This window comes from Erythrolamprus reginae, chromosome 1 (genome assembly GCF_031021105.1).
Source record: "Erythrolamprus reginae isolate rEryReg1 chromosome 1, rEryReg1.hap1, whole genome shotgun sequence".
Lineage (NCBI taxonomy): Eukaryota > Metazoa > Chordata > Lepidosauria > Squamata > Dipsadidae > Erythrolamprus > Erythrolamprus reginae.
In genome coordinates this window covers 344,949,056-344,975,575 of record NC_091950.1, presented here as the reverse complement: position 1 = coordinate 344,975,575, position 26,520 = coordinate 344,949,056, and the positions used below count along the sequence as shown (strand labels likewise).

General features: G+C 39.1%; 1 protein-coding gene across 1 annotated transcript in view; it reads right to left on the bottom strand.

Moving 5' to 3' along the window:
- The window catches only part of VIT (vitrin), a 39,291-nt gene extending 15,551 nt beyond the window's left edge, over positions 1 to 23,740 (bottom strand). The window contains exons 1-10 of the mRNA XM_070734118.1: positions 23,666 to 23,740; positions 23,053 to 23,118; positions 18,816 to 18,972; positions 16,925 to 17,058; positions 13,142 to 13,216; positions 9,204 to 9,425; positions 7,423 to 7,476; positions 6,885 to 6,923; positions 5,476 to 5,523; positions 670 to 732 (exon numbers count right to left, since the gene is read on the bottom strand). Coding sequence (XP_070590219.1) covers positions 670 to 732; positions 5,476 to 5,523; positions 6,885 to 6,923; positions 7,423 to 7,476; positions 9,204 to 9,425; positions 13,142 to 13,216; positions 16,925 to 17,058; positions 18,816 to 18,972; positions 23,053 to 23,118; positions 23,666 to 23,699 — 892 coding nt within the window. The 5' untranslated portion in view covers positions 23,700 to 23,740. The remainder of the gene's footprint in view (positions 1 to 669; positions 733 to 5,475; positions 5,524 to 6,884; positions 6,924 to 7,422; positions 7,477 to 9,203; positions 9,426 to 13,141; positions 13,217 to 16,924; positions 17,059 to 18,815; positions 18,973 to 23,052; positions 23,119 to 23,665) is intronic.
- Between the last annotated feature and the right edge of the window lie 2,780 nt (positions 23,741 to 26,520).

Here is a 26,520-nt window from a genome sequence, read left to right as displayed (position 1 = left end):
GGGCCTGGTATGTTATGGCCCATGGGGATCACCAACAATAAATAAGTAAACAAATCAAACAAATATCTTAAATAGCTGGGGTGGTGCAGTGGTTAGAGTGCAGCACTGCAGGCTACTTCAGCTAACCACTAGCTGTAGTTCAGCAGGTCAAATCTCACCACTGGCTCAAGATTGACTCTGCTTTCCATCCTTCCGAGGTAGGTAAAATGAGGACCCAGATTGTTGGAGGCAATATGCTGATTCTGTAAACCACTTAGAGAGGGCTGTAAAAGTACTATGAAGCGGTATATAAGTCTAAATGCTATTGCTATGTATTTACCCTAATCTTATTATATTGAGTCATATAACTTGATAAAAATGCAATTCCTTCTTTCTCTTTTTTTACAGTAACCCAATTATTATCAGGTAGTACCTTTATCATTTGTTGTTATCGTTGCAAGCTAGTGAGAAAAATCAGCATTTATTAATAAATGATCCACATTTGAATAAACCTGAATGGGAGTTAATTTGTCCCTGTTAGTAGTTCTGTTAGATTTTTCCTTGACCCCATTGCCCCCCCGCCAAGAAGCAGATTTCATTCATGAAATGCCAAGCCGATAAAATTTTATCTTTGTCCGCTAAAACACAGATGATTGTGAAAGGACCTATATACATTTCTGATTCACCTACTTGGATTTCCCTGGGTAACTGGCTTCAAAGGCTTTGGGACTATGTCTTCCTTGGAGCTGAAACCTAGAATGATCAATGTTATATATTATTGAATTTGAAGGTTAGGAAAGAGGAGACACTCACATCAAATATCAGTCTACTTGATTTCAGCACAGAAAGGAAAATGTTTTAGACAAGAGTGAACTCCTATTAGTGTCCAGATAAGATGGAAGAATTGGATTGTAAAGCATTGGTCCAATTGTGCACTGGTACAACTGCCTTGGAGAGCTCAGACAGCTTTACGGCCCAGTGTTTTCAACCTATTTTATAAATAGGTCCCACTACTTGCTTTCAAAGAAACTGGGCCTCAGCATGATAGAGACAAACGTTATGTGTGCAGGTAGTCCTTGCCTTACAATCACAATTGGGATCGGACTTTCAGTTGCTAAGCAATGCGGTTGTTAATAATAATAATAATAATAATTTATTAGATTTGTATGCCGCCCCTCTCCGAAGACTAAGTGAATTATCAGGTGATTGGACCCAATTTTACAAGCATTTTACCACAGTAGTTAAGAGAGTACTTGCAGTTCTTAAATGAACCATGTGGTAGTTAAGGGAATCCCCCATTGACTTTGATCAATGGAAGCCAGCTGGGCAGGTTGCAAATCAGGATCCTTTGACCATAAGGCATTGCAGCTGTTGTAAAATGCAATCACATGACCCACGGGGATGATGTAATGGTTGTAACTCTGAGGACAGGTCATACATCACTTTTTCTGAGGGTGTTGTGACTTTGAACTGTTGTTACACAACTAAATCACAAGTCGGGGGCTAGCCACATATTTTTACATACAAGTGACATGTGAGAAACATATGCTGAAATTTCAGTGACATCAGATGTGTCCTAACTACACTGCTTATGGATGCACCTGTGGCATGTTTACCACCTAGCTGGGGAGCAGCCCTACAGTATATGTATTGATGGTTGTGCAGGGCCAAATGAGGAATTCTAGATTTTTTTATTTGCTGAATTCAACTACCCCTGGAAATGCACTGGCAACACAAGCGGATACAGAACTCCACCACCAGGCATGGGCAGCAGACAGGACACAGTTCCACCAGTGGAAATTTATTTGTTTGTTTGTTTGTTTGTTTGTTTATTGTTATTTATTTATTATTTATTATTTATTATTTATTATTTATTATTTATTATTTATTATTTATTATTTATTATTTATTATTTATTATTTATTATTTATTATTTATTATTTATTATTTATTATTTATTATTTATTATTTATTATTTATTATTTATTATTTATTATTTATTATTTATTATTTATTATTTATTATTTATTATTTATTATTTATTATTTATTATTTATTATTTATTATTTATTATTTATTATTTATTATTTATTATTTATTATTTATTATTTATTATTTATTATTTATTATTTATTATTTATTATTTATTATTTATTATTTATTATTTATTATTTATTATTTATTATTTATTTATAATAATAATTTATTGGATTTGTATGTTGCCCCTCTCCGAGGACTTGGGGTGGCTCACAACATAAATGAAGCTGTGTGCCCAGCTCATTCGCGTAGCTACCTAGCTTGAGGCAGCAAGTGACCCAGGAAGGAGAGTGTGGGAAAAGTGAAACAAAATGTCACGCCAGAGAGCGACACTGGTGAGGTTGTAAGTCAAGGACTTAACAGTTCACTTGAACGATGATGATCGTTCAAGACACTCCAACCTGGTCACATGGCCATCAAGCCACTCCTACCCAGTCACATGATGATCAAGCCACACCCACAAAATAATCCACACCCACAGTGTGGCAGTAAAAATTTTGGCTGCCCATTACTGCCAATTAAGTGGCTTAGCCTGATGGTATCTCGTAATACCAATCCTTAAATTCTGCACCACTTGCCTGCCTGTTTGCCAGCTTTTGAGTCCCCTTTAGAGTGCTGACTTTACTTCTAAAAGCCTGAAGACACTCAGAGCTTAAAAGACAATCTTGGGGGAGCGGGACACACACAAATTTTTCTACTGCAAGTTGGGAAACACAATTCTTTTTTGAATCCTAGATAACACAGAGCATCTTGGGTAGACAGGCTACTTATGCTGCTCTTATGGAGAATTGAGGCTTTAAAAAAATTATTTTCACCAACTCTGTTTGCATTATCAAAGACACGACTCTCTCTTTTTAAAATGTAATTTTATGGAAAGTTTTAAGAGCAAGAGGAAAAATCCATTCAAACTAAAATAGAATGAGAAGCAGTAGTGGGTTGTAAATCCTGTCACTACCGGTTTGCTCATGTGTGCTCACGCGTGCAATGCTTCTGCACATGTGCAGAAGCATCCAGGTTGGGTGGGCGGAGACTCCTGCCACCACTACTGCTTCTCGTTCGCCGAACTGGGCTGAACCAGGAGCAACCAACCACTGGTGAGAAGGGAGGGAGTTGGAGAAAATAAAAGAGAAAGCTAAAGTGCAAATAAAGGAAAGAAAAAGGTAGGAGAAAAATCTATGGCTCAAAAAAATAAAGGGAACACTCAAAGAATACCACCTAGATCTGAATGAATGAAATATTCTCATTGAATACTTCATTCTGTACAAAGTTGAATGTGCACAATAGCATGTGAAATTGACTGTCAATCAGTGTTGCTTCCTAAGTGGACAGTTTGATTTCACAGAAGTTTGATTTACTTGGAGTTATACAGTAGTACCTCTAGATACGAGTTTAATCCGTTCCAGAACGGAGCTCGTATGTCGATCAACTTGTATCTGGAACAAATGGCTTTAGACTTTGTTTTTCCATTGCGGAGATAACCAGAAGCAAGGATTCTTGCGCCACCTAGTGGAAGCTCGGCTCTTTTCCCGAATTTGAGCTCGGGTCTGGAACAGAAATTTTGCTCCCGTCGTGGCTTGTAACTTGGAATACTCGCATGTGGAGCAGCTCGTATCTGGAGGTACTACTGTGTTGTGTTGTTTAAGTGTTCCTTTTATTTTTTTTGAGCAGTGTAGAAAAGAAAGAAAAACAACAACAAACGGCTTCTTATCTTTTTTACAGCAGTTATGACTAAAATTACAGATCTACTTCTTTCTTTAAAGCTACAACATGACTTTCTTCTTTCTATAATCTATCCTGTCCAGTTGTCAAAATAATTAGTTCATTTTTTCTGCTTAACTTTTTTTAAAGTCCACAAGTCAGCACTAAACAAACGGTTGATCTGACCAACCCAACAAAATCTATCAGCTTCACCAAATCAAAGACAGGGCTTCCCATGTTGCCTTAAAAGCCTAAGTACCAGCAACCTCAGAATAGGAAGGCCACCCAACGTGCATTTCTCAGAGCTGACTGAAAAGGTTGCTGTTTCCAAGGAGGCCTGCAAGTTCCCAGGGTTGCTTTAAAATGGCATTGTCAAGTCCTGAGAATCTCGGCTCATTGACGTGGGACTTTGCGGCAAGCTAATTAAGCTTTTTCACCAGCAGATCGTCACAGCTGTCCAGGCTCATTAAATCTCTATTCAGGCAACAGTTGTCTCATACTAACTAAAAATAATTCTCTTTGAAATGATAATTGGCACCCATCAAACAATCACTGGGCCAACTTTGTATTGCATTCTGGTCTCTTGGAAATCCTCCATCGTGGTAACTCCCTCTTATCTAAGATGGAAATTCTTTTTGCAATGAATCACTTTTTAATCCATCATGAATTATCTGTCGGCTTGTACAGATTGTACTGACAATCTTCTAAAATGATCTGAATATCAGTGGATTCTTTGGCTAAAACAAAGAAACAAAACCAACAATAACCAAACACAAATTCAAGAATTTTGTTTGCTTGCATACTCTCTTTGTGTATTTCCAACATCAGGCAGTAATTTGTAATGTGAAACTATCACTGAAAGCAGGAAACCCAGAATGATCTCATTTTATCTTATGCACTGGATGAAATCATTCTGTGTGCCTGAAAGTACTTTTTCAGTGGGGATCCATAAATGAAAATTGACCAGCTGATCAAGAGTGGATAGTACAAATCTAATTCAAAGCACTTCAATTTACTATTTCACATTATCTGATATATTTGCTTATGTGCCTTAATTTGCATATACAGTGGTACCTCTACTTAAGAACGCCTCTACTTAAGAACTTTTCTAGATAAGAACCGGGTGTTCAAGATTTTTTTGCCTCTTCTTAAGAACCATTTTCTACTTAAGAACCCGAGCCTGGAAAAATTTCCCAGGAAATTTGTGAGCAGCACAAAGGCCCGGCCAGTTTCCTGCCTTTCCCCCTGGGTTTCTCTCTCTGGTTCAGTGTATGGGAGGCAGCCTTGCACCGGGTGTATGGGAGGTGCATGTTCCTCCTCACCACCTCTTTTTTTTTTTAAGCCTTAAAGTTTTGGATTTTTTTGATTCTCCTCACCTCACCTTCTTCCTTTGGCAGTGACTGTCTTCCTCCTCTTCTTCCTCTTCCTCCTCCCACCCAAATTCCGAGCTTTTATTTCTTTCCTAATGGGTTTGCACACATTATTTGTTTTTACATTGATTCCTATGGGAAAAATTGCTTCTGCTTACAAACGTTTCTACTTAAGAACCTGGTCACGGAACGAATTAAGTTCTTAAGTAGAGGTACCACTGTAATTTTATGAACTGAGTGGAACACAAGACTCAAAAGAATCTTATCTCATCATCCTATGTAAGGAACTTCACCTTAACAAAAATAAATGCTTATGTTTCCTGCATACATGATATATGCACACTTGTTGTACATTGTTGCTGCTCAATAGTCTTTGTGGAGAGATTTTTACCTGCATCCAAAAGGCTTGATCCAGACTTCCATGCATCTCTTTCAGTAGCTGTTATAGACAAAGGACAAACAAAATTATTATTCAAACTCTTTCATCTTAAGCCCGTTGGTGACTACTTCAGCTTCAACCACAACAACACAAGAGCACACAACAGATTTAAACTTAATATTAACCGCTCCAAACTTGACTGTAAAAAATATGACTTCAGTAACCGAGTTGTCAAAGCGTGGAACTCATTACCGGACTCCATAGTGTCATCCCCAAACCCCCAACACTTTACCCTTAGATTATCTATGGTTGACCTATCCAGATTCCTAAGAGGTCAGTAAGGGGCGAGTACAAGTGCACTAGAGTGCCTTCCGTCCCCTGTCCTATTGCTCTCCTATATCTCCTATACCTTTCTTCTATTCCTATATCTCTTCTTCTATTCTTTCATTGATATGTTCTATTTCTATAGCTTCTATTCTATTCTTTCTTAGATATATTTTACTATGAGTATCTCCTCTATAACCTTCATCATGTATTTTACTATGTGTATATAGATATATACCCACTAAAACCCTTATTGTGTATTGGACAAAATAAATAAATAAAAAATAAATAAAAACATGAAATCAACTTTGCTGAAATAATGAAAATAGCAGAGCATGTACTAGTAAAACAAACCCTGTGTTAAGTTTATTTTGAGAGGCATTTTTGGTGTCACAAAAATCCTTGGAGTTGTAACATGAACTTGGAGAGACAGTTTGTGTCTTACCTGTAGTAGAGGATCTTCTCCTATTTTGCAAGTAGCAAATTTTAATGCTAAGATATTTTCCCCAAAACCATTGCAAAATTTGAAGCCATAGATTAAAATTTTAGAGAGAAATAGAGGGATGTCTTATTTATTTTAATTGCTTGTTTGCTATATTTGGTAGTTTTGCCTTTGTTCACATGTTCGGCTACTCTATTTTTGCTTTCCTATAGAGTTGATTTTTTGACTTATCAACCTACTAGGGTTGATATAATTGATTATAGATTCTTGTTCAAACCAAACTAAGGTTTAATTGGTGTAGGGTTTTCAATTATTACTTGAGAGCATACTTAATGGACATAAAATTGCCTCTATATTAATACAGAGCTACTAAGATGAAGCTATTTAAATTTGGCTCAATCATATTAAATAGTTTTGAAAATTTGCTAGGAAATAATAAGGAACTTATTCAAAAGCTAATATATTGAGATAGTTTTACTTTTAGGAATATGAGTTTTTTCCTAAGAAAAAATTTCAAATAAAAGCTTTATCTATTTTAAGATCAAGAATAGTTTTGTTACTTGTGTAGCTACAAGCTTTAAAATGTTTTACTGATAAGTTAATTAATAAACTTTAACTTTCTCTTAATTAAAAAATCCATTTAATTAGTACATACCTTGATTCTGAGTTCTTCCTTGTGCAGCTTGAACTTGCCCTAAAATCGGAATTGAGATAGAATAATTTATTTGAAATTTTGCAAACATGTTAAAAAGTGTTTTTAAAGGATTGAATTTACCACTTTGAAAGTTGAAAATTTTTGTTTTAATCTTTTACACTAGACCTGTGATACTGCAGTGGTTAGAATGCAGTATTGCAGGCTAATTCTGCCAACTGCCAGGAGTTCGATTCTGACTCGTTCAAGATTGACTCAGCCTTCCATCCTTCTGAAATCAGTAAAATGAAGATCTAGATTGTTGGGGGCAGTAAGCTGATTTAGAGCCACATAGAGAGGGCTATAAAACATATAAAGCAGTATATAGATTTAAGTACTATTGCTATATTATAATTGAAATTTCAGTACTTTCTTCTCTACTTTCTTCTCTACTGGATGAAATCAATTTAAAATAGGTAATTGGTTTTATTAATATTTGCTTTCAGGGTACACCTGAGAGTACTGTGATTTCAGTAAAGCCATATCCTGTGCTGGTACTTACTTGATGCTGCTGCTGCCGCCACTGCTGAATAAACTGGATGGACATTGCTAGAGCCTAAAAATGAATAAGAAAATATCTTACTACTTAGTACAAAAACACAAGGATAGTAGTGTGTGAAACAAGCTGATGGGGGCAGCAGGGAAAAAGAGTTAAAGCATAACTATATCAGCCTAGGTCATGGGTAGGCAAAGCTGGCTCTTCTATGACTTGTGGACTTCAGCTCCCAGAATTCCTGAACCAATCATGCTAGCTCAGGAATTCTGGCAGTTGAAGTCCATATGTCATAGAAGAGCCAACTTTGCCTACCCCTGGCCTAAGTAGTTTTGGATATATTATTCACCTCTTGGTGACTTCATGAACACAACCATTCAATTTTCTTAGCAATAATGCAGAAGGGATGGTTGATCCCTACAGGGAAAGAAGTTGTGAAATGAAATAAGACATTGAGTTGCTAAGGGAGGTCCCCACTCAACTCTTGCTCTTGGGGTAGTCTTCTGATGAGTCTGTGGCTAGCACATTGTTTGGCAGTGAGCTTGATGCCAATGACATCCATGTGAAATTCCAAACGAAAACTATGTAAGAGAGATGGGGAAATGGAGGAAAGTAATCTGGGAAGTTGAAATGGAAGGTTGAAACGGAAGAAGCCCTGGTCTCAGGTGGTTGATAGAACCTCCATGTTCTCCAGCACAGGACTAGTTCACAGCTGGGAAAAGATTGAACAGAAAGCTGTGTCATAACTTTTTTCAGCCCTGTTTTTCAAAGGGAAGAAGAGGAAGATGTCCTACCTCAGACTGTTCTGGCTCTGAAAAATCTTTTTCCAAAGCGGAGCCAGAACCTTCTGAGGTATTCAGGTAAAAAATTGAGAGCAAAAGTCCATGTTCAATTTTATTTTATGCAACCAACTCTGTCTATATTGAATGCATATAAACAAATCATTAAGAATATAGAAACATAGAAGATTGACAGCAGAAAAAGACCTCATGGTCCATCTAGTCTGCCCTTATACTATTTCCTGTGTTTTGTCTTAGGATGGATATATGTTTATACCAGGCATGTTTAAATTCAGTTACTGTGGATTTACCAACTACGTCTGCTGGAAGTTTGTCTCAAGCATCTACTACTCTTTCAGTAAAATAATATTTTCTCACTTTACTTCTAATTTTCCTCCCAACTAACCTCAGATTGTGCCCCCTTGTTCTTGTGTTCACTTTCCTATTGAAAAAACTTCCCTCCTGAACCTTTTTTTAAAAAAATATATTATTATTATTATTATTATTATTATTATTATTATTATTATTATTATTATTATTTAGATTTGTATGCCGCCCCTCTCCAAAGACTCGCCTATTTAACCTTTTAACATATTTAAATGTTTCGATCATGTCCCCCCTTTTCCTTCTGTCCTCCAGACTATACAGATTTGAGTTCATTAAGTCTTTCCTGATACGTTTTATGCTTAAGACCTTCCACCATTTTTGTAGCCCATCTTTGGACCCGTTCAATTTTATCAATATCTTTTTGTAGCCTCTATATTAGCCTCTAGTTCAAAAACTTTTAAAATAAATGGACAACATATGGCTGTCTAGATGTTACAGGATTGAGGTCATGACAAATAAAATTTTAGTAACATCTGAAAGGCCACACATTGACATGTCTTGAGATGAGATGATGAAATGAGATGAGAATGGTGATGAGGAGGCAGATCTAACAAATTTGTACAGTTGCCCAATCGAATGGGGTTATTAAAAGCTAGATTGTGAAGCTCTTCTCATTCCACTCACCCAGATCCCTGACCTTGTGCACTGCAATGAGAGGCTTTGCCACTGTAACTGTTGTCACTTTGGTGAAGGTCGTTGGTGCAATGGTGGTTGAAGTGGTGGGTGTCTTTGGAGTTGTGCTGACAATTTCGGTTGTGGTGGTAAAGCGTTTGAATGTGTGAGTGGCACCACGTGTGGCTGGTAGTGGAGCAGTAGTTGTCTGAGATCCTTTCCGTAATGAATTTCCTACATTAAGGTTAAAAAATAGCATCTCACTTTAAAAAAACCACTTTCTTTAATAACTTTGCTCTCCATATGAGCCAGCTAACATAATTAGGTTAGATTTCAGCTGTAGTTTAGGGCTGGCTGTAAATGAAGATACAATGTCATCTACATAGATCTAGGACTAAGAGAAGGTCATTAGTCCCTCATAACTTTGCCAAAACCATGAGAAAGATACTCTGCTCAGCAGTCCAGCAGTGAACCAGCACCTTCATTTGCAACAGATTGTTTGTGCTTTCAAAGTATTTTGTATCAAGATTTCCCTTTTTAGTAAAAACAATATAATAAACAAATGTACTATGTTTGTATATGTGTATATATACCATATTTTTTGGAGTATAACATGCACCTTTCCGCCTCTAAAAGAGGGTGAAAATTTGGGTCTTATACACCGAATGTAGCCCCGCCCAACCTCTCAAATGGAGAATTCAGGATTGAACTCTGGGTTTCTTGGTGCTCTCTGAGCTGGATGGTTTTCTTGCAGATGTTTCTTTACCAAACTACCCTGTTTCCCCGAAAATAAGATGTACCCCGAAAGTAAGGCATGTCAGAGGTTTTGCAGAATTTGCTAATATAAGGCACCCCCCAAAAAATAAGGCGTAGTCAAGTTTACATATGGTACAGTGGAAAAACATACAGTACCATTCAAAGCTGTTCATAGCGGTACCGTAATAATGTGGCGTCCCCTGATGGCCCCTTCCATCGCTTTGTACCATCCAGTACAGCAGACACAGTCTGCTGCTGTCTCACCGCCATTACAGTCTCCACTACAGTGCGTAGACTGTAGTTCCTCTGGAAGCTGCAATAGCGGGAGTATACTGTTGTACCATATAAGTGCCGTCGTTTGTGTGTGTGGGTGCCATACTGACAGGTGCTGTACTGTAATCAGTGTACCGTACGGTACACTTTCTTTGGGGGTGTCAGCTTTTCTGCCTGTGAATTTGTCTTATTTGACAAAAATAACCCCCCAAAAATAAGACTTAGCACAACTTTTGGAGCAAAAATTAATATAAGAAAGTGTCTTAATTTCGGGGAAACACGGTAGGTAACATCATCAGTATTAGAAGGGAGTGGAATTTGTTCTTATTTTCCTATACTAGTGGCTTACCTTGTCAGTGTTGATCATTTGCTTCACAAAAAGTGTTTTGATTTGTGCTGAGTCTCTACAGCCTTGAACAGAGAAGGGCTATTCTGCACCCCTCCCTCAAATGTTCTTTAAAATACAGCGTTTCCCAGCATTCCTTTAGGAACTTCCAACATGCAAACTGTGGTTACTCATCCTAAAATGAATCCTCTTTACCTGGAGCTTCAAAATGTGCTCTTTGCTGAGAAGGTGTGTAGCTAAACATCAGTCTACAGTTAGTGTACAACTGACTTTGGAGGCATTTCTTCATAACTAAACAAAAGTGTATTTCCTGTGCAGTTCACACCCCTTGCTCATTGGATCTGGATGTCACAAAGCAAAGCCCACATTTTGCCCCATTTTGGCTGGCAGAGTGCTGCAGGAGGCCAAGGGCTTTTGTGCCCCCTGGCCACGCCCACCCAAGCCACACCCACCTGTTCATTAGGGCAGAAAACTGGTTGTTAAATTATTTGCACCTCACCACTGGATCTTTGGCAGCAGTGAAATATATTTACCTTCCTGACTGGTTCGGAAGCGCATGCTAATTCACCCTCTGCGCATGTGCAGGAGGATTTGTGCATGCACAGAAGGTTAAAAAAGAGAAAATGGTGACATCTGGGCTAGTGGGTGTAGCCTTGTACTGCTGTCGCTACCGGTTCTCCAAACCATCTACAGCTGTCACTACCGGTACACCTGTACAGGGCCGAATTGTTTGCATTTTACCACTGGTTCTTGAGAAGACTCCATAGTGGATAAACATGCCAAACCCAGCCTACACATCTGGCTGATTGCAACTAATTATAATGTCAAAAGGGGCACATTTTCCAAGTGCAATTATTAAGAACTTGACATTGCTTTTAATAAAAGTGAATTCTGCAATGATTGGCCAAGGTTGACTCGGTTGAGAAGGACGGCATAGACGTCAGACAAACAAACAAACAAACAAACAATAAATAAATAAATAAACAAGAAAGAAAGATTGGCGGGGTTTCAAAGAAATGCTGAAGTGTAAGTTTTTAATATAAAATTTAGAATGCTTCATTTTTATTTATAACAAGCCTTGATCTTTATCCAATTGATGTCACAGTCATCAGTTGGATAAATTGTCAAAACAGTTCTTTTAAAAAAATATTTAGTAGGATGAAAAGAGGCAGCCCAGAGAAGCTGTACAACTGTGTCAAAAATAGCTCAATCACTTGCATTGCAGATATAAATGAGAACAGTATCATCACGATGAAGATTGCCTATGCCTGAACATCATGCATTAAATTATACTTCAAAACATGCTGGAAAACTCACCTCAAAAGCAGGAACCATCGGAAAGGAACCAAACAACATTTTTACAGTATTAATTCCAAAGCTAGAAAGATAGAACAAATCCTTGGCCTCTAGCATTCCAAGCAAAGACCAAGAACCACAAAATGACATGTTTAAAATCTTGATCACAAATAATTTGAACATACCATATACACTAGCAGAAGATTCCAAATACAAAATGAATTACATTATATTCAACAAGGAAAAAAAATAAACCAAAAAGGTTAACATAGGGTATTGCAGCCACAATATTATTAAAAGCACATTCCTAGAAATAGGATCTTGTATCTTTGCTACATGAGTTGGTTCAAGGCTTTGATGATGAGAGTAGGAGGATGACCCTACATTTGCAGCTGTAAGATATGAGGAGAGACAGAGCAACATCAATCCTTGAATTGTATTTCTCAGGGCCTAAACCAGGGGTGTGTTGCTGGGGGTTCACAGTGGTTAGGGAGCCTCTAGCTAAGATTCTGTGCAGTTCGGAGAGCCCCAAACCCCACTGCTGGCTGACCCCGCCTACCCTGCCTGCCTCTCTTAGAAGTCCTCACATGGCCCATTTTGGACGCAGGTAAGTTCAGGGGGCATGCGGAGGCTCGGGGAAGGCAAAAAATGGGCCTATCGGAAGTTCAGGAAGGCTGGAAATGGGCCTGTTTGTTGCCTCAAGAGGATCTCCAGAGCCTGGGGCCATTTTTGCCTTCCCAGAGGCTTGAGAAAAGCCTCCAGACAGGAAGGGCAAAAATGTGCCCCCCCTGTCATGGTGCAGGAGGCCGAGTAGGCCAGGAGGTAGGCAAAATTGGCTCTTATGTGACTTGTGGACTTCAACTCCCAGAATTCCTAGCCAGTAATGCTAGCTCAGGAGTTTTGGGAGCTGAGGTCCACAGGTCATAGAAGAGCCAACTTTGCCTATCCCTGGATTAGGCCATATCCACCATGGCCACACCCACCCAGCAACAAGGCAGAGAACCCCTTGCTAAATTTTTGAAGCCCACCCCTGGCATAAACCCTAGTCAGTTTATAATTACCAGGAACTCATTTGCACAATATTTTTTAAAAAAAGAAAAACCTGCCATGCTAAGTGATGCATACAGAAAAGGGCATTAAAGAAACATTTATAATATAATTTTTGCATAAATATGGTTACAAACTGATCCTGCTCAAGTTCTTAACCCAAATAATCACAACATGGATTCATATGTGGGAAAACAATAATACACACTCTAGCAGAAAATCCATCACTTACCTTTAGTGACTGTGCTTTCAGAAGATGAATAGGTCAGAGTTGATGGGTACTGCACACCTTTTTTGGGCTTGCCTTCTAAAGAAAACAAAACAGAAATCTATGGTCAGTGAAGAGATGTGTTCTGCTCCAGCTATGGACCACCAAGAATGCAACAGATACTACATTGGTCAAAAGATTTGTTTCTTCAAGAACAACTATTAATAATTACTACATACACAAACACAAGTTAAAGCTGTTTTTTCTGAAAAACCAGCTGTTAATTAAACTGTATTAACAGCTTCATAAGTCCATTAACTCATAAATTAAAGGCTAAGCAAAAGGTCTTGGATATAGCAAGAAGCTTACAAGGGTTGGCAAAATGCCTAGAAGCAATCCACAGGAAGAAGGCCCAAACAGATAAGAAGAGCTGAGCAGACGTTTTCAAAACTTGAAGGCACATGAACAAATGAATGTTTCCTCCAAATGTTTTGCTGTTGTTATTATCCCTTAAACAGACTAGGGCAGTGATGGGGAACCTTTGGCACAGGTGCCAGAGGTGGCACGTGGAGCCATATCTGCTGGCACATGAGCCATTGCCCTAGCTCAGCTCCAACGTCTATGTGTGTGCTGGCCAGCAGATTTTTTGTTCACACAGAGGTGGGAGGGCGTGTTTGGCTTCCAGAGAGCCTCTGGGGGGATTTGGAGGATGTTTTTAACCTTCCTTCAGCTCCAGGGAAGCCTTTGGAGCCTGAGAAGGGCGAAAAACTAGCCTACTGGGCCCACCTGAAGTTGGGAAACAGGCAGTTCCCAGCCTCCAGAGGGCCTCCGGGGGGGCAGGGGAAGCTGTTGTTGTCCTCTCCAAGCATTGAATTATGGGTATGGGCACAAGGAAAAAAAGGTTAGCCATCACTGGGCTAGGGGAATGGCCAATGAGTTCCAAGCCTTACCCCCCAGGAGATCTCCTCCTGAGGAACAATTCCTGCCTTTTGGCAGCTCTGCATACCCATGCATTAAGAAGAGGACTCTCCTCTCTTTCCTCATCACTGGTGAGAGATGCTAGAGGTTCTGAAGGCCCTGGCTGAATCTCTGCCTCTGGCACTGAGTCCCCTCCAGCCTCTTCACTGTCCAACTCAGGTGCCAGCTGCACAGGCTGCTGGTGCATCACCACATGGGCCTGTTCTCAGGCTGGATCCACTATCAGCTGCATGGGCTACTGGCGGTTCACAACACGATGATCATAAAAGGACCTACAATTTTAAGCCAGCAAGTAAGGAGTTGAGAGCTCCATCAGCTGTGCATGGTATATCAAGAACTGGGCACTCGTATTCAATGATGTTACATATGTTTGTTTGTTTGTTTTGATTTCTAGGCCGCCCTTCTTCAGTGGACTCAGGGTGGCTTACGTAATAAAATCAATACAAAGATTCTTCAGGCTCTTACAGAAGCTGAGGAGGCTGGAGGCAGTTCAAATCTCTGGGAGAAGTTAATTCTAGAGGGCTGGAGGCCCCACGGAGAAATCTCTTCTGTTAGGCCCTGCAAAATGGCATTGCCTAGTTGACGGGACCTGGAGAAGGCTCTGTGGGACTTAACCAGTCGCTGGAACTCATGTGGCAGGGGGAAGTCCTGTAAGTAATCTGGTCCGATGCCATGTAGGGCGTTATAGGTCATAACCAACACTTTGAATTGCATCCGGAAACCAATCAGCGGCGAATGCAGTCTGTATATACAGTGTGTATATATATATATATACACACACACACATACACACACACATATTGGATATCATCATCATTATATATAATATAATATATACAGGGGTAGGCTACTGCCAGGACGGAGGGTGGAACACAGTGGGTAGCGAAAATGGAGCGCCACCCCAGAGCACCCAATTTATACTGAAAGATGTTGAAAGAAAATGCAGGGCATCCTGTATAAGCCACGCCCACAGTGTGGTAGTAAAATTTTTGATATCCCTTCACTGAATATATATAATATAAATTTATGAACCTACTAAATATTCATCAGCCACATTGAATTGCTGCCCCCTACCTCTAAACCAGATCCTATTTGAACATTTGAATGGGAGCTGTTTTATTTACCCTCTTATTTTCCAAAGTGGTGGTTACGTAATGTTTTTATAGTCTTCTAGCCATCTGTTATTATCACGAGAGAGCCAAAAATAAAAGTCAATTTGCTGGAGAAAGTTTACTGAAGAAGCTGCTAAGAAAAGTAAAAGTAAATTGCACTAAGGTTTTTTTGTTTTGTTTTTTAAAATATAGAAACTAAAAATAGTCACATGCTTGTTTCAATTTTCTAAACTCATCTGGAAGACACTCATCATCTCCAAAGTTAGGCTTAATATTTGGAAATGTTTGGTCTTGAATACTGACATAATACAGAAATATAGAAACATAGAAGATTGAAGGCAGAAAAAGACCTCATGGTCTATCTAGTCTGCCCTTATACTATTTCCTATATTTTATCTTAGGATGGATATGTTTATCCCAGACATGTTTAAATTCTGTTCCTGTGGATTTACCAACCACGTCTGCTGGAAGTTTGTTCTAAGGATCTACTACTCTTTTAGTAAAATAATATTTTCTCACGTTACGTCTAATCTTTCCCCTAACTAACCTCAGATTGTGCCCCCTTGTTGTTGTGTTCACTTTCCTATTAAAAACACTTCTCTCCTGAAGTGTTAACCCTTTAACATAATTAAATGTTTCGACCATGTCTCACCTTTCCCTTCTGTCCTCCAGACTGTCCTACAGTCTTAATTTAACTCCCAATTTGTTATTGATATTGCAGAAGGAATTAAATTGTTTAAGCTTTTTTATTGCTATTATTTTCTATTACCTTTTTTCTTCCTTTAAATTTATTTCTGTCTTATTGTTTTTCTATTTGGAAATGCAGTGACATAATTTGCAGTTGAAGTTGTACTCTTTTAAAATTGAACATTTCTACCCCCCTTTCTCAATAATGAAGCAGACATGTTTGAAACCAATCTTACTGACCTTTGGGGACGCCCGGGATTTGTTGATTTAAATTTCATTTACTTTTTTCACAGCAACATTTCTACGTACAGCAAAATGTTTAGCTTGCTGTTCTTACATTAGATATAAATATATCTTATATCTGGAAAAAGGCTAATTAGTCCTTAAGTACCATCATTCTTTCTTAAATTCACTTTAAAAATGTTATGTAGTAAAAACAGCTGCTAATGCCATATAAACCATATGCAATTTATTCATGGTGAAGTTTTGCCTGAAACATCCAAGACAAAATGCTGAACTTTTACTATTTATATGAATAAATGCTAACAAGGAATATATGTAAATATCACCATATTTCTTATTGCTTTGATGAGCAGTAAAAATAGATCTCTATATTTGAAAACAAGCCTAAAAGAAAATATTGGTAGTTGTCAAAATAATATCCAAATATTCCATGTAAGAGTTTATATTGTGTTATTATTGTTGTTAGCTGCCCCGAGTCTACGGAGAGGGGCGGCATACAAATCTGATAGATAGATAGATAGATAGATAGATAGATAGATAGATAGATAGATAGATAGGTAGGTAGGTAGGTAGGTAGATAAACAAACAAACAAACAAACAAACAAATAAAATGCTAATTTGGTTTTTAATAAATTAATAATTTGAACAATAGCAAAAACAATTCCTAATTACTTTATAACTTTTATTTGCTATCTCTCACATCAAAGTTTCCCAGGGTTTTGTAAGTTTTTAAATAATGACAAATGACATATAGAAAGGGGAAAGGGAAAGGAAGGAAGAAATTTACCTGAAAGTATGAAGGATTCTCTCCATCGTGGTAATGAAAGTGAGCGGATTCCATTGGAGAAACTACCCTTGTAGCCAGATTGACCAGCAACTTTTTGAACTAAGACTTTCCCCCCAGAGTTGTCAATAATTCCACTGTAAAAGTAACAGATTGATATCATGATTGTTAATTTACCAGAGCTCTAAGTGATCATTGAATTACAAGCTCAATACATATAAATTCAGTCCACTTGGAATAACTGTTTCTAGCCCTTTCTTTTATGTGGAACCTTATCTTAAAAAGCATCTCTAGGTCTTCATTGAAACCAGGAAGTGACATCATGATATTCTAGATGCTATGGCACATATGATTTTTCAGATGGCCTCCACATGAATCTAATGCTAATTGTTTTTGGAACTTGGTTTGTTATTCTTTCAAGTGTACCAAATTGTGTATTAACTCCTGTATGCAATCCTAAATCCATTTGATAATTCTAAGCGTAAGAATAATTCTGTAGTCAGAATACACCCAAAAAACCCTCTCTGTTCTACGTAAGTATTAGTAGACATTTAGATAAGTTAAGCCTAATGTGTAAGAAGACGGTTCTGTGGTTTCTTAAAAGATATCTTCTACCCTGGCATTTCCAAAAAATTCTGGTTGATCATATCCCAGAGGGAAGGTTTATTACTTCCCAGTATTACTATCATTTCCCAGTATAAATTTGTGGAAATATCATCAATCTATTTTTAACTGTGCAATTTTCTCAGATCTACAGTTATTTCCATCACAAATCCATATCCTTTTGCAAAAGTTGCTCTTTTGCTCACTCAGGGAAATTAAAGAAGACCTACTTTCTACCCTCTAAATATACATTAAGACACACTAACCTGAACTCTACTCATGATCGTTGTTTTTACAGGTTTAGCTATAGCCTACATTTTATTTCCTAATCTTATTTTTCCTATCTTTTGAAGGTTATACAAAATTTTTGGTGAGGAAAAAAGAAACGTACCCTGTTCTGACTCTTACATTTATTGCTAGTATTGAGCATGCTAATATAGAAACATAGAAACGTAGAAGTCTGACGGCAGAAAAAGACCTCATGGTCCATCTAGTCTGCCCTTATACTATTTTCTGTATTTTATCTTAGGATGGATATATGTTTATCCCAGGCATGTTTAAATTCAGTTACTGTGGATTTATCTACCACGTCTGCTGGAAGTTTGTTCCAAGGATCTACTACTCTTTCAGTAAAATAATATTTTCTCATGTTGCTTTTGATCTTTCCCCCAACTAACTTCAAATTGTGTCCTCTTGTTCTTGTGTTCACTTTCCTATTAAAAACAGTTCCCTCCTGGACCTTATTTAACCCTTTAATATATTTAAATGTTTCGATCATGTCCCCCCCTTTTCCTTCTGTCCTCCAGACTATACAGATTGAGTTCATTAAGTCTTTCCTGATACGTTTTATGCTTAAAACCTTCCACCATTCTTGTAGCCCGTCTTTGGACCCGTTCAATTTTGTCAATATCTTTTTGTAGGTGAGGTCTCCAGAACTGAACACAGTATTCCAAATGTGGTCTCACCAGCATTCTATATAGCGGGATCATAATCTCCCTCTTCCTGCTTGTTATACCTCTAGCTATGCAGCCAAGCATCCTACTTGCTTTCCCTACCGCCTGACTGCACTGTTCACCCATTTTGAGACTGTCAGAAATCACTACCCCTAAATCCTTTTCTTTTGAAGTATTTGCTAATACAGAACTGCCAATACAATACTCAGATTGAGGATTCCTTTTCCCCAAGTGCATTATTTTACATTTGGAAACATTAAACTGCAGTTTCCATTGCTTTCCATATCTTTCTTTTTGAGTTTGGGTGTTATTTTGAATTAAAGATCAGTTCTGCTGACCTGTGAATAGCAGCAGCACAAACACTGGAAAAAGAAGCATAGATATCAGTGCCATAAACCCGATATTTAACATCCTGACATCCCAAAGGACACTTAGCAATAAATTCTGGGTTGATGATCTTTGCAGCTTTGATGGCACACTCAATCTGTGGAACAGCTGAGAAGATAAAAGTTGAATGTTATGCTTTAGTATAATCTGGCTCAAAGGCTTTGCAGAAAACAAAGAAATGCTAGCAATTGGGTCTATTATTCATGTGCGTTTATGCCACTTTTAAAATACTCAGATATTCAGCACTGAACCCTTAATAATGAAAAATAATAAATACCCCAACTGCAGGGTATCTCCAAGGAGTTTACTCTTTCACACGTTCCAAATTGCCTAATATTCAGTGAAATAAGGTACTGTAATAATCTTGTCCACCTTATTGATTTCACATCAAAACAAATAATATTTGAATTACCAGTATGTATTTATTTCCATATATAATTGCTGCAATCTATTTCCATATATAATTACTATAATCTAGCAATTTGATATACGTTTATCAAATTTATCAGATCTTTTAGCTTTTCAGATACATTGGGATTTTAACTCCCAAAATGTAATACTATTAGCTTAGGAATTCAAAGAATTATCATCCAAGCATATCTGGAAAATTCTAGGATCTAGATTATTACAGAAATATGAGCAAAGTTTTCATATAAACAATTTCATAAAGAGACATAATCTGATTTGAATTTGCATTGGAGATCACTATGCTGTTTCTTATTCTGCAGTTATTATGTTGAACAGTGGAAATAAAACCAATGCTATACAGTGGAACCCCGACATAAGAGCTGCTCTACTTAAGAGCAACTCGAGATAAGAGCTGGGAGGGGAGAGATATTTTTGTTCTACTTACAAGCCCAAATTCGAGATACAAGCGCCAAGGAGCTGTCTCCTGAAGCCAAATGCTAACTTCCGCGTTCGGCTTCAGGAGACAGCTGCGAAGCGGCGCGCGTGTTTTAAAAGGTTGCAGCCGGCCTGGGGGGCTCGGGGGGTGCTTGCAGCTTTCTTTCTTGCTCTTTTTCTTTCTCTCTTTTACCTTCCCTTCCTCTATTTCTTTTCTTTCTCCTTCCCACCTTCTTCCCTCCCTCCCTCCCTTCACTCATTCCTCTCTTACTCTCTCCTTTCATAAGTTTCCTTGCTTCCTTCCTCTGTTCCTGTCCCTTCCCCCTTTCTTTCTTTCTTTCTTTCTTGCTCTTTTTCTTTCTCTCTTTTACCTTCCATTCCTCTATTTCTTCTTTTCTTTCTCCTTCCCACCTTCTTCCCTCCCTCCCTTCACTCATTCCTCTCTTACTCTCCCCTTTCATAAGTTTCCTTGCTTCCTTCCTCTGTTCCTGTCCCTTCCCCCTTTCTTTCTTTCTTTCTTTCTTTCTTTCTTTCTTGCTCTTTTTCTTTCTCTCTTTTACCTTCCCTTCCTCTATTTCTTCTTTTCTTTCTCCTTCCCACCTTCTTCCCTCCCTCCCTCCCTCCCTTCACTCATTCCTCTCTTACTCTCCCCTTTCATAAGTTTCCTTGCTTCCTTCCTCTGTTCCTGTCCCTTCCCTCTTTCCTTCCTTCCTTCCCACCCTCCGTCCATTCATTCACCCATTCCTCTCTTGATCGCTTAAAGCCGGTCCCTGGTGCAAAAAGGGTTGGGGACCTCTGTCCTACAGGATTGGGTGGCAGAGAAGTTGAACATATGTAAATTTAAAAGTTTAAGAAAGTTTACAAGTTAAGTGAAAGAAACTTCATTATTCATTTATATGTACATGTACATTTCTTCATTAAAAACATGTCTTTCTGCATAATTTAGACTAACTTTGTGAGTTTTTTGAGGGCTGGAACCAATTAAAATTATTTACATTAATTCCTATGGGGAAAAGTCGTTCGAGATAAGAGCTGCTCGACTTAAGAGCCCAGGTCCAGAACGAATTAAACTCGTATCTCGAGGTATCACTGTAATTATTAGCTTCCAAGAAAAACAATATTTTATAAGCATATTAGTTTAGCTAAGCATCATCTTGGCAATTCAGTTAGCTGAAGAAAAACTGGATTGGTTCTATGTAGGCTTTATATCAGTTTATTAACTCCTTGTCTTGTGGAATGTACATAGTCCACTTAAATCTTCCTAACTCTGATTTCCCTCCAAATGAAAATGTTGGGTTCTTGTTTATTTGTCTTAATCCCCTGAAAAACATTTCACTATCATTTGAGAGAGAGAATGTCAGGTTTTTAAGTGAAAACCTTAGACCACTAATAGAGAAAAGATATTCAGGATCCAATCTGGATCAGTCCAAGGGTGGGTTCTAACCTCTACTTATCTTCCCCACCAGTTTGCATCATGGCAGAAATTCATGGAAGCACACTTTCCAGAAATGATTTTCTGCACATGTGCAGAAGCCTTTGCGCATGCGCAGAGGGGTTTTGTTGCAATCTGCAGTGAATGGAGGACCAGTTCAAGAATGTGTACTGACAGTCATCACTGCCAGTTAGGCAAGTAACACCAAATTTCTCTTATCGGTTCTAAAGAACTGATCCTAACTGGCAGCAACCCACCTCTGGATCAATCACTGGGTCCAGAGGTTTAGTTTTCCAAGTGTTTGGATTTGTGCTGGAGCTCATCTTCAGGGAGCTTCTCTATACTAGTTCTTTGTAACTTCTCTGACTTCTTTCTAGTAAAGATATTCAAGATGCTGTTGATAAAATTTTGAAAGATTTAGCAAACTTGTGAGTTCATGAATGTGTCTGTTGATTTTTAGGCCTATACCACTGCATAATACAGCATCTGAAAATGTCAAGCCCCAGTTAATTCAGATTGCTGGCTTTCCACAATTTCTAGCAACGGTTTTTCCAATCTAGCTAGGGATGCTGAGATTAAACATGAGATCCTTTACATGCAAATCATATGTTCTGCCATCACATTATGACTGCATCACTTCATGTAGAAGATGGTAAATTCTATCTTTAACTTTCCAAATAGAATGTTAAATAATTGCCTGTAGACTACTTAGAGACATTTGACATATAGATTAGGGCCTATGTGATTTATAATCTTTCTAATGTTGATATTTATATAGACAAGAAAAGTTGAGATGATTTTTATTATTTCCTCTTTCAGAGGTGTTGACAGTTTAGGAGTTGCCAGAAATAACATTCTATTTCCTACATTTGGCATTACTTCCAGCCTAGCATTGCTTCATAATTAAACCATCAGTTCCCTGCATATACTGTATTTATTGACTCCACTGTAGAAGATCAGGCCACTTTGTATTACTGTACATCCTTCTTCTTTCTCTTAGCAGCCATTTTTCTTTCTTCTTTCATTTTATTCATTAAATGCTCTTTGCCATTTACAACTCTCACATACAAACTTAAATTTTCTAAATGCCATAGTTATTAATAGATGGGCCCTTGAATATTCACTACATCAGTGACAGCTTTATTTTACCAAGCATAAGTAAAGATTTCGTGGTTCCAATAAATTTTCCAACAAGCAAACTCAACTGGGGAAATCGGATATGTTTAAAAACTGTGGATTCACTTAATGACCACAGCATTTGCTTGTTGTTGTTGTTGGTTGCAAAGTCATGTCCAACCCATCACAAACCCATGGACAACGTTCCTCCAGACCTGCCTGTCCTCTACCACACCTTGCAGTCCATTTAAGTCCTTGCTTAACAACTGCAATAAAAGTGGTTTTAAAGTTGGCTTCAGTGATATGATGACTAACTTAAAAAATGAATTGCTTAGTGACCAAGATTCTGGTCCTAATTGTCATCATAGGTTTACCTGAAGTGAATGATGCTGTTGCAAATTACATTTGATTAGATTTCTTCCCCCATCCTTTGCCTAGCCTCATCTTGTCATGTGTCTTTTTTTTTTGTTCACAATTAGTAGATCTTTCCTAAACCTGAAATAATATTATTTACTCTGAAGGGAAAAAGAAGAAGCATCTGGCACACAAAAAGAGTTTCAGAGTAAATGATGCATTAGAAACAAAAGCAGCTTGCACCAGTCAGAACAGGGCTGGGAAGCTGTTTAAGTGGGAATAGCTTAGCTGAGAATTATGATTACTGTAAACGGAAGATATTGGAGGCTACATCATTTGAACAGAATGTGTATTCTTGGAGCCAGCTTTGCAATATCTTTCACAAGAGACATGAAGGAGAGTCTAAATTGAGATTATGCATTTACATTGTTTTGTTTACTTACATTGTTTGGATTTCCTGTTCCTCTTTGTAGTTTCTTTAGTAGCATATACCCAAGTCAGCAGCAAAACTAAGGCAAAATAGATAAGTATATATAAAAAAAATACAATACTGTCTCTCATGAAATTAAACATTCGTCTGCTGAATTATTTTCTGGGATTATTTATAGCTTTCTTTCAATTCTCTAAGTGAAATAATAAGATTTTCTATAAATGTTGTCATTGTCTCAGTTTTTTAATAAGAACATAAGAAGAGCCATGCTGAATCAGGCCAAAGCCCATCGAGTCCAGCATTCTGTGTCACACACAGTGGCCCACCAATTGTACATGGGGATCTTGAGCAGAAAGAGAAGGCAAAACCCTCCCTTTCCCTTGATCCCCAACAAATAGTACCCAAGGGAATCCTGCCTGCCCCAACCAACATAGAGGCGGCACTTGGACATCCGTTTCAATAACCAATGCCCTTCCTAGTTTATGTTTAATTTTCACATTATCCAATTTACTATGAGTACTTAAATTACAAATTGTCAGAGATTCTTTGATTTATCTGCCTGATTTTAATTTTCTAAACTATGGAGTAACAAATAAAGCAGAGATTAAAAAATAGCACGCACTTACCAAAGACCACTGCAACTGCTGTTATTCTCTTCATCCTGAGAGAAACTGGGCCTTATAATTCTGACAGAATTCACTGTAAAACATTTTATAATTTTATTTATTTATTTGTTTCCTTCAGTTTTGAAGTTACCCAACTGCATAGCAAATGGGTGTATGTGTGTGTGTGTGTGTGTGTTCAGATTAAACAAAATATTGAAGAGAAAAAAAAGACAGTTGATTAGAAAATAAGGCCAAGAAGCCAATGCCCTTCCTAATTCAGAACCTAGAAGAACAATGAGATCTTAGGCAGTTTGTAAAAAGTCAAAAGGATGAACGCACTTCAAATTATTCCAAAGACAGGACCCACCATTAAATCACACTTACTAGTTCCTGTAAAATGGCACTGTTTAATGGATGGCGCCCAGAAGCACTAACCCTCTACTGAATACCGCTCTGAACCTTGACAGAAAAACATCTAGATAATCTGCTACTGCCAGGGTCCTCGGAAGTTTTGGCCAAGTTTTATCCCTCCTTTCTTGTTGAACCAAAGCCAATATATGTTATGTTCTCAAGCCACTGTACACAATGTTCTGTCCTTCCATTTCCCTCAACAACTGATTGATCTGAGGAGTTACTAAGAATGGGATCTTTGAGGTCTTTGTCCACCACCTTCATAATTATACTTTTGTAAAAAAAGCAGTTTGCCATTTAATTCCTATACAAGTCTAATACATTATTGTCATTGTCATTGTCATTGTCATTGTCATTGTCATTGTCATTGTCATTGTTATTTAATTAAATAAATTGGACCTCATTTCCACACCATTTTCAGCCAGGATTATTCATATATATAACAGTGACGAAGAACCCTTTTTTGCTCAAGTGCCAAAAGGGTGCACATGCGCGTGCCCACACCCATAATGCAATGCTCTCCCCATGCATGTGTCCAACCCTCCTGCTCTGCCCCCGCACATGTGCACAACCCCTCTATGCTTCCCTTCACGCATGTGCACAGGCCTCACTGAAGCCTCCAGACTTGCAGTAAGCCCATTGCACTGTTTTCACTCTCCTCAGAGTTCAGGAAATCCTCTTGAAGTCTGGGAGAGCAAAAAATGGCCCAATGGACCAACCAGAAGTTCAGAAACAAACTTCAGGTTGGTCCATTGAGCCATTTTTCATTATACCCAGAGTTTAGGAGGCTTTCCTGAACCCTGGGGAGAGCAAAAATGGCTGAAAAGAAGGCCCCAAATCAGTTGGTTAGAGCAGAGGTCCCCAACCGCCGGTCCGCGGACCGAGACCGGGCCGTTGGGGGTTTTCAGCCGGTCCGTGGCGGCGCTGCCCTCCCGGCAGAGAACATTATGCAGGACGGGGTGGGGCGTCGGGCGGTGACGCAGCCCTCCACACTTCTCCACAGGGCGGGGAGAATCAGGAGGCTCCTTTGGCGGCTGGGGGCTGCCTGGCTTTGTGATTTTGGCTGGGGGGGGGAGTTAGGAAGGTCCTACTTCTCCCCCCCCCAGCCAAAAATTCAAAGCCTATCTGCTGGATACGGGCGATGAGTGGGACAGAGCGGCGCGGAAGCCTCTTGCAGCAGCTGCCACAGCCACCGGCTTCGGCGCCGTTCGTCCCGCCCATCGCCCGTATCCAGCAGAAGCTGCTGCCCGAGTGCTCTTGGCCGGCGGGATTCAAAGTGCTGGGGTGGGGGTGTCCTGACAGCCCCCCCACCCCAGTGCTTCGCCTCCCACTGGGACACCCCCCACCCCAGCACTTTAAATCCCGCCGGCCAAGAGCACTCGGGCAGCAGCTTCTGCTGGATACGGGCGATGGGCGGGACGAACAGCGCCGAAGCCGGTGGCTGTGGCAGCTGCTGCAAGAGGCTTCCGCGCCGCTCTGTCCCACTCATCGCCCGTATCCAGCAGATAGGCTTTGAATTTTTGGCTGGGGGGGAGAAGTAGGACCTTCCTAACTCCCCCCCCAGCCAAAATCACAAAGCCAGGCAGCCCCCAGCCGCCAAAGGAGCCTCCTGATTCTCCCCGCCCTGTGGAGAAGTGTGGAGGGCTGCGTCACTAAGCTCCACCCCTCCATAACCCCACCCCCATATGACCAAAGCCCCCCCCCCACCGGGCCGTGGAAAACTCGTCTAACTTAAAGCCGGTCCCTGGTGCTAAAAAGGTTGGGGACCTCTGGGTTAGAGCACACATGTGTGCTGGAGCTGACATCGGGCAATGCTTCATGTGCCCTCAGATATGGCTCCATGTGCCACCTATGGATGCCATAGGTTCTCCATCACTGAAATATACTTACCTATCACAATGCATTTTGGAATTTGGAAACACCATGTCACCTATTGACCTCAATAATCCAACGAAGAAGACAAATTTCAAGCAAGTATTTCAAGGAATTACTGTACTTTTTGCTAGTTTATGTATTACAAACAAGCTTTTGGATCAGAATACATTTCAATGGAACCGACTGTACTTACCCAGTGCTCTGCAGGATACAGAAGTAAAAAGTGAAAGAAAGACAAGGAAAAAGCATATATTTATTGGCAAAAGTCAGACAATGATGTGGAAAGGTTTTTTTGAAGTTTGCATTTTTCAAAAAGGAGGTTAAGAGACCAGAAAATAAAGGAAGGACAAGAAGACAACTGCGGGGAAAGCTGTTAAAAAGAGAGGCAGGAGAAAAAATAGCGGTAGAAGAAAAAAGGGGGGAGAAAATGTATTTAAAAACCCAGGGCAAGGAAGAAGAAAAAGATATGAGTGTAGAATAAAGTCAGCTAAATATTTTATAAGCTGGGGAAATCCTTCTGGAATGTTAATCATCTGACTGACCTCTACCTAGATCCCATGCCTGCTTTGAACAAAATTTCTCTCCATCTC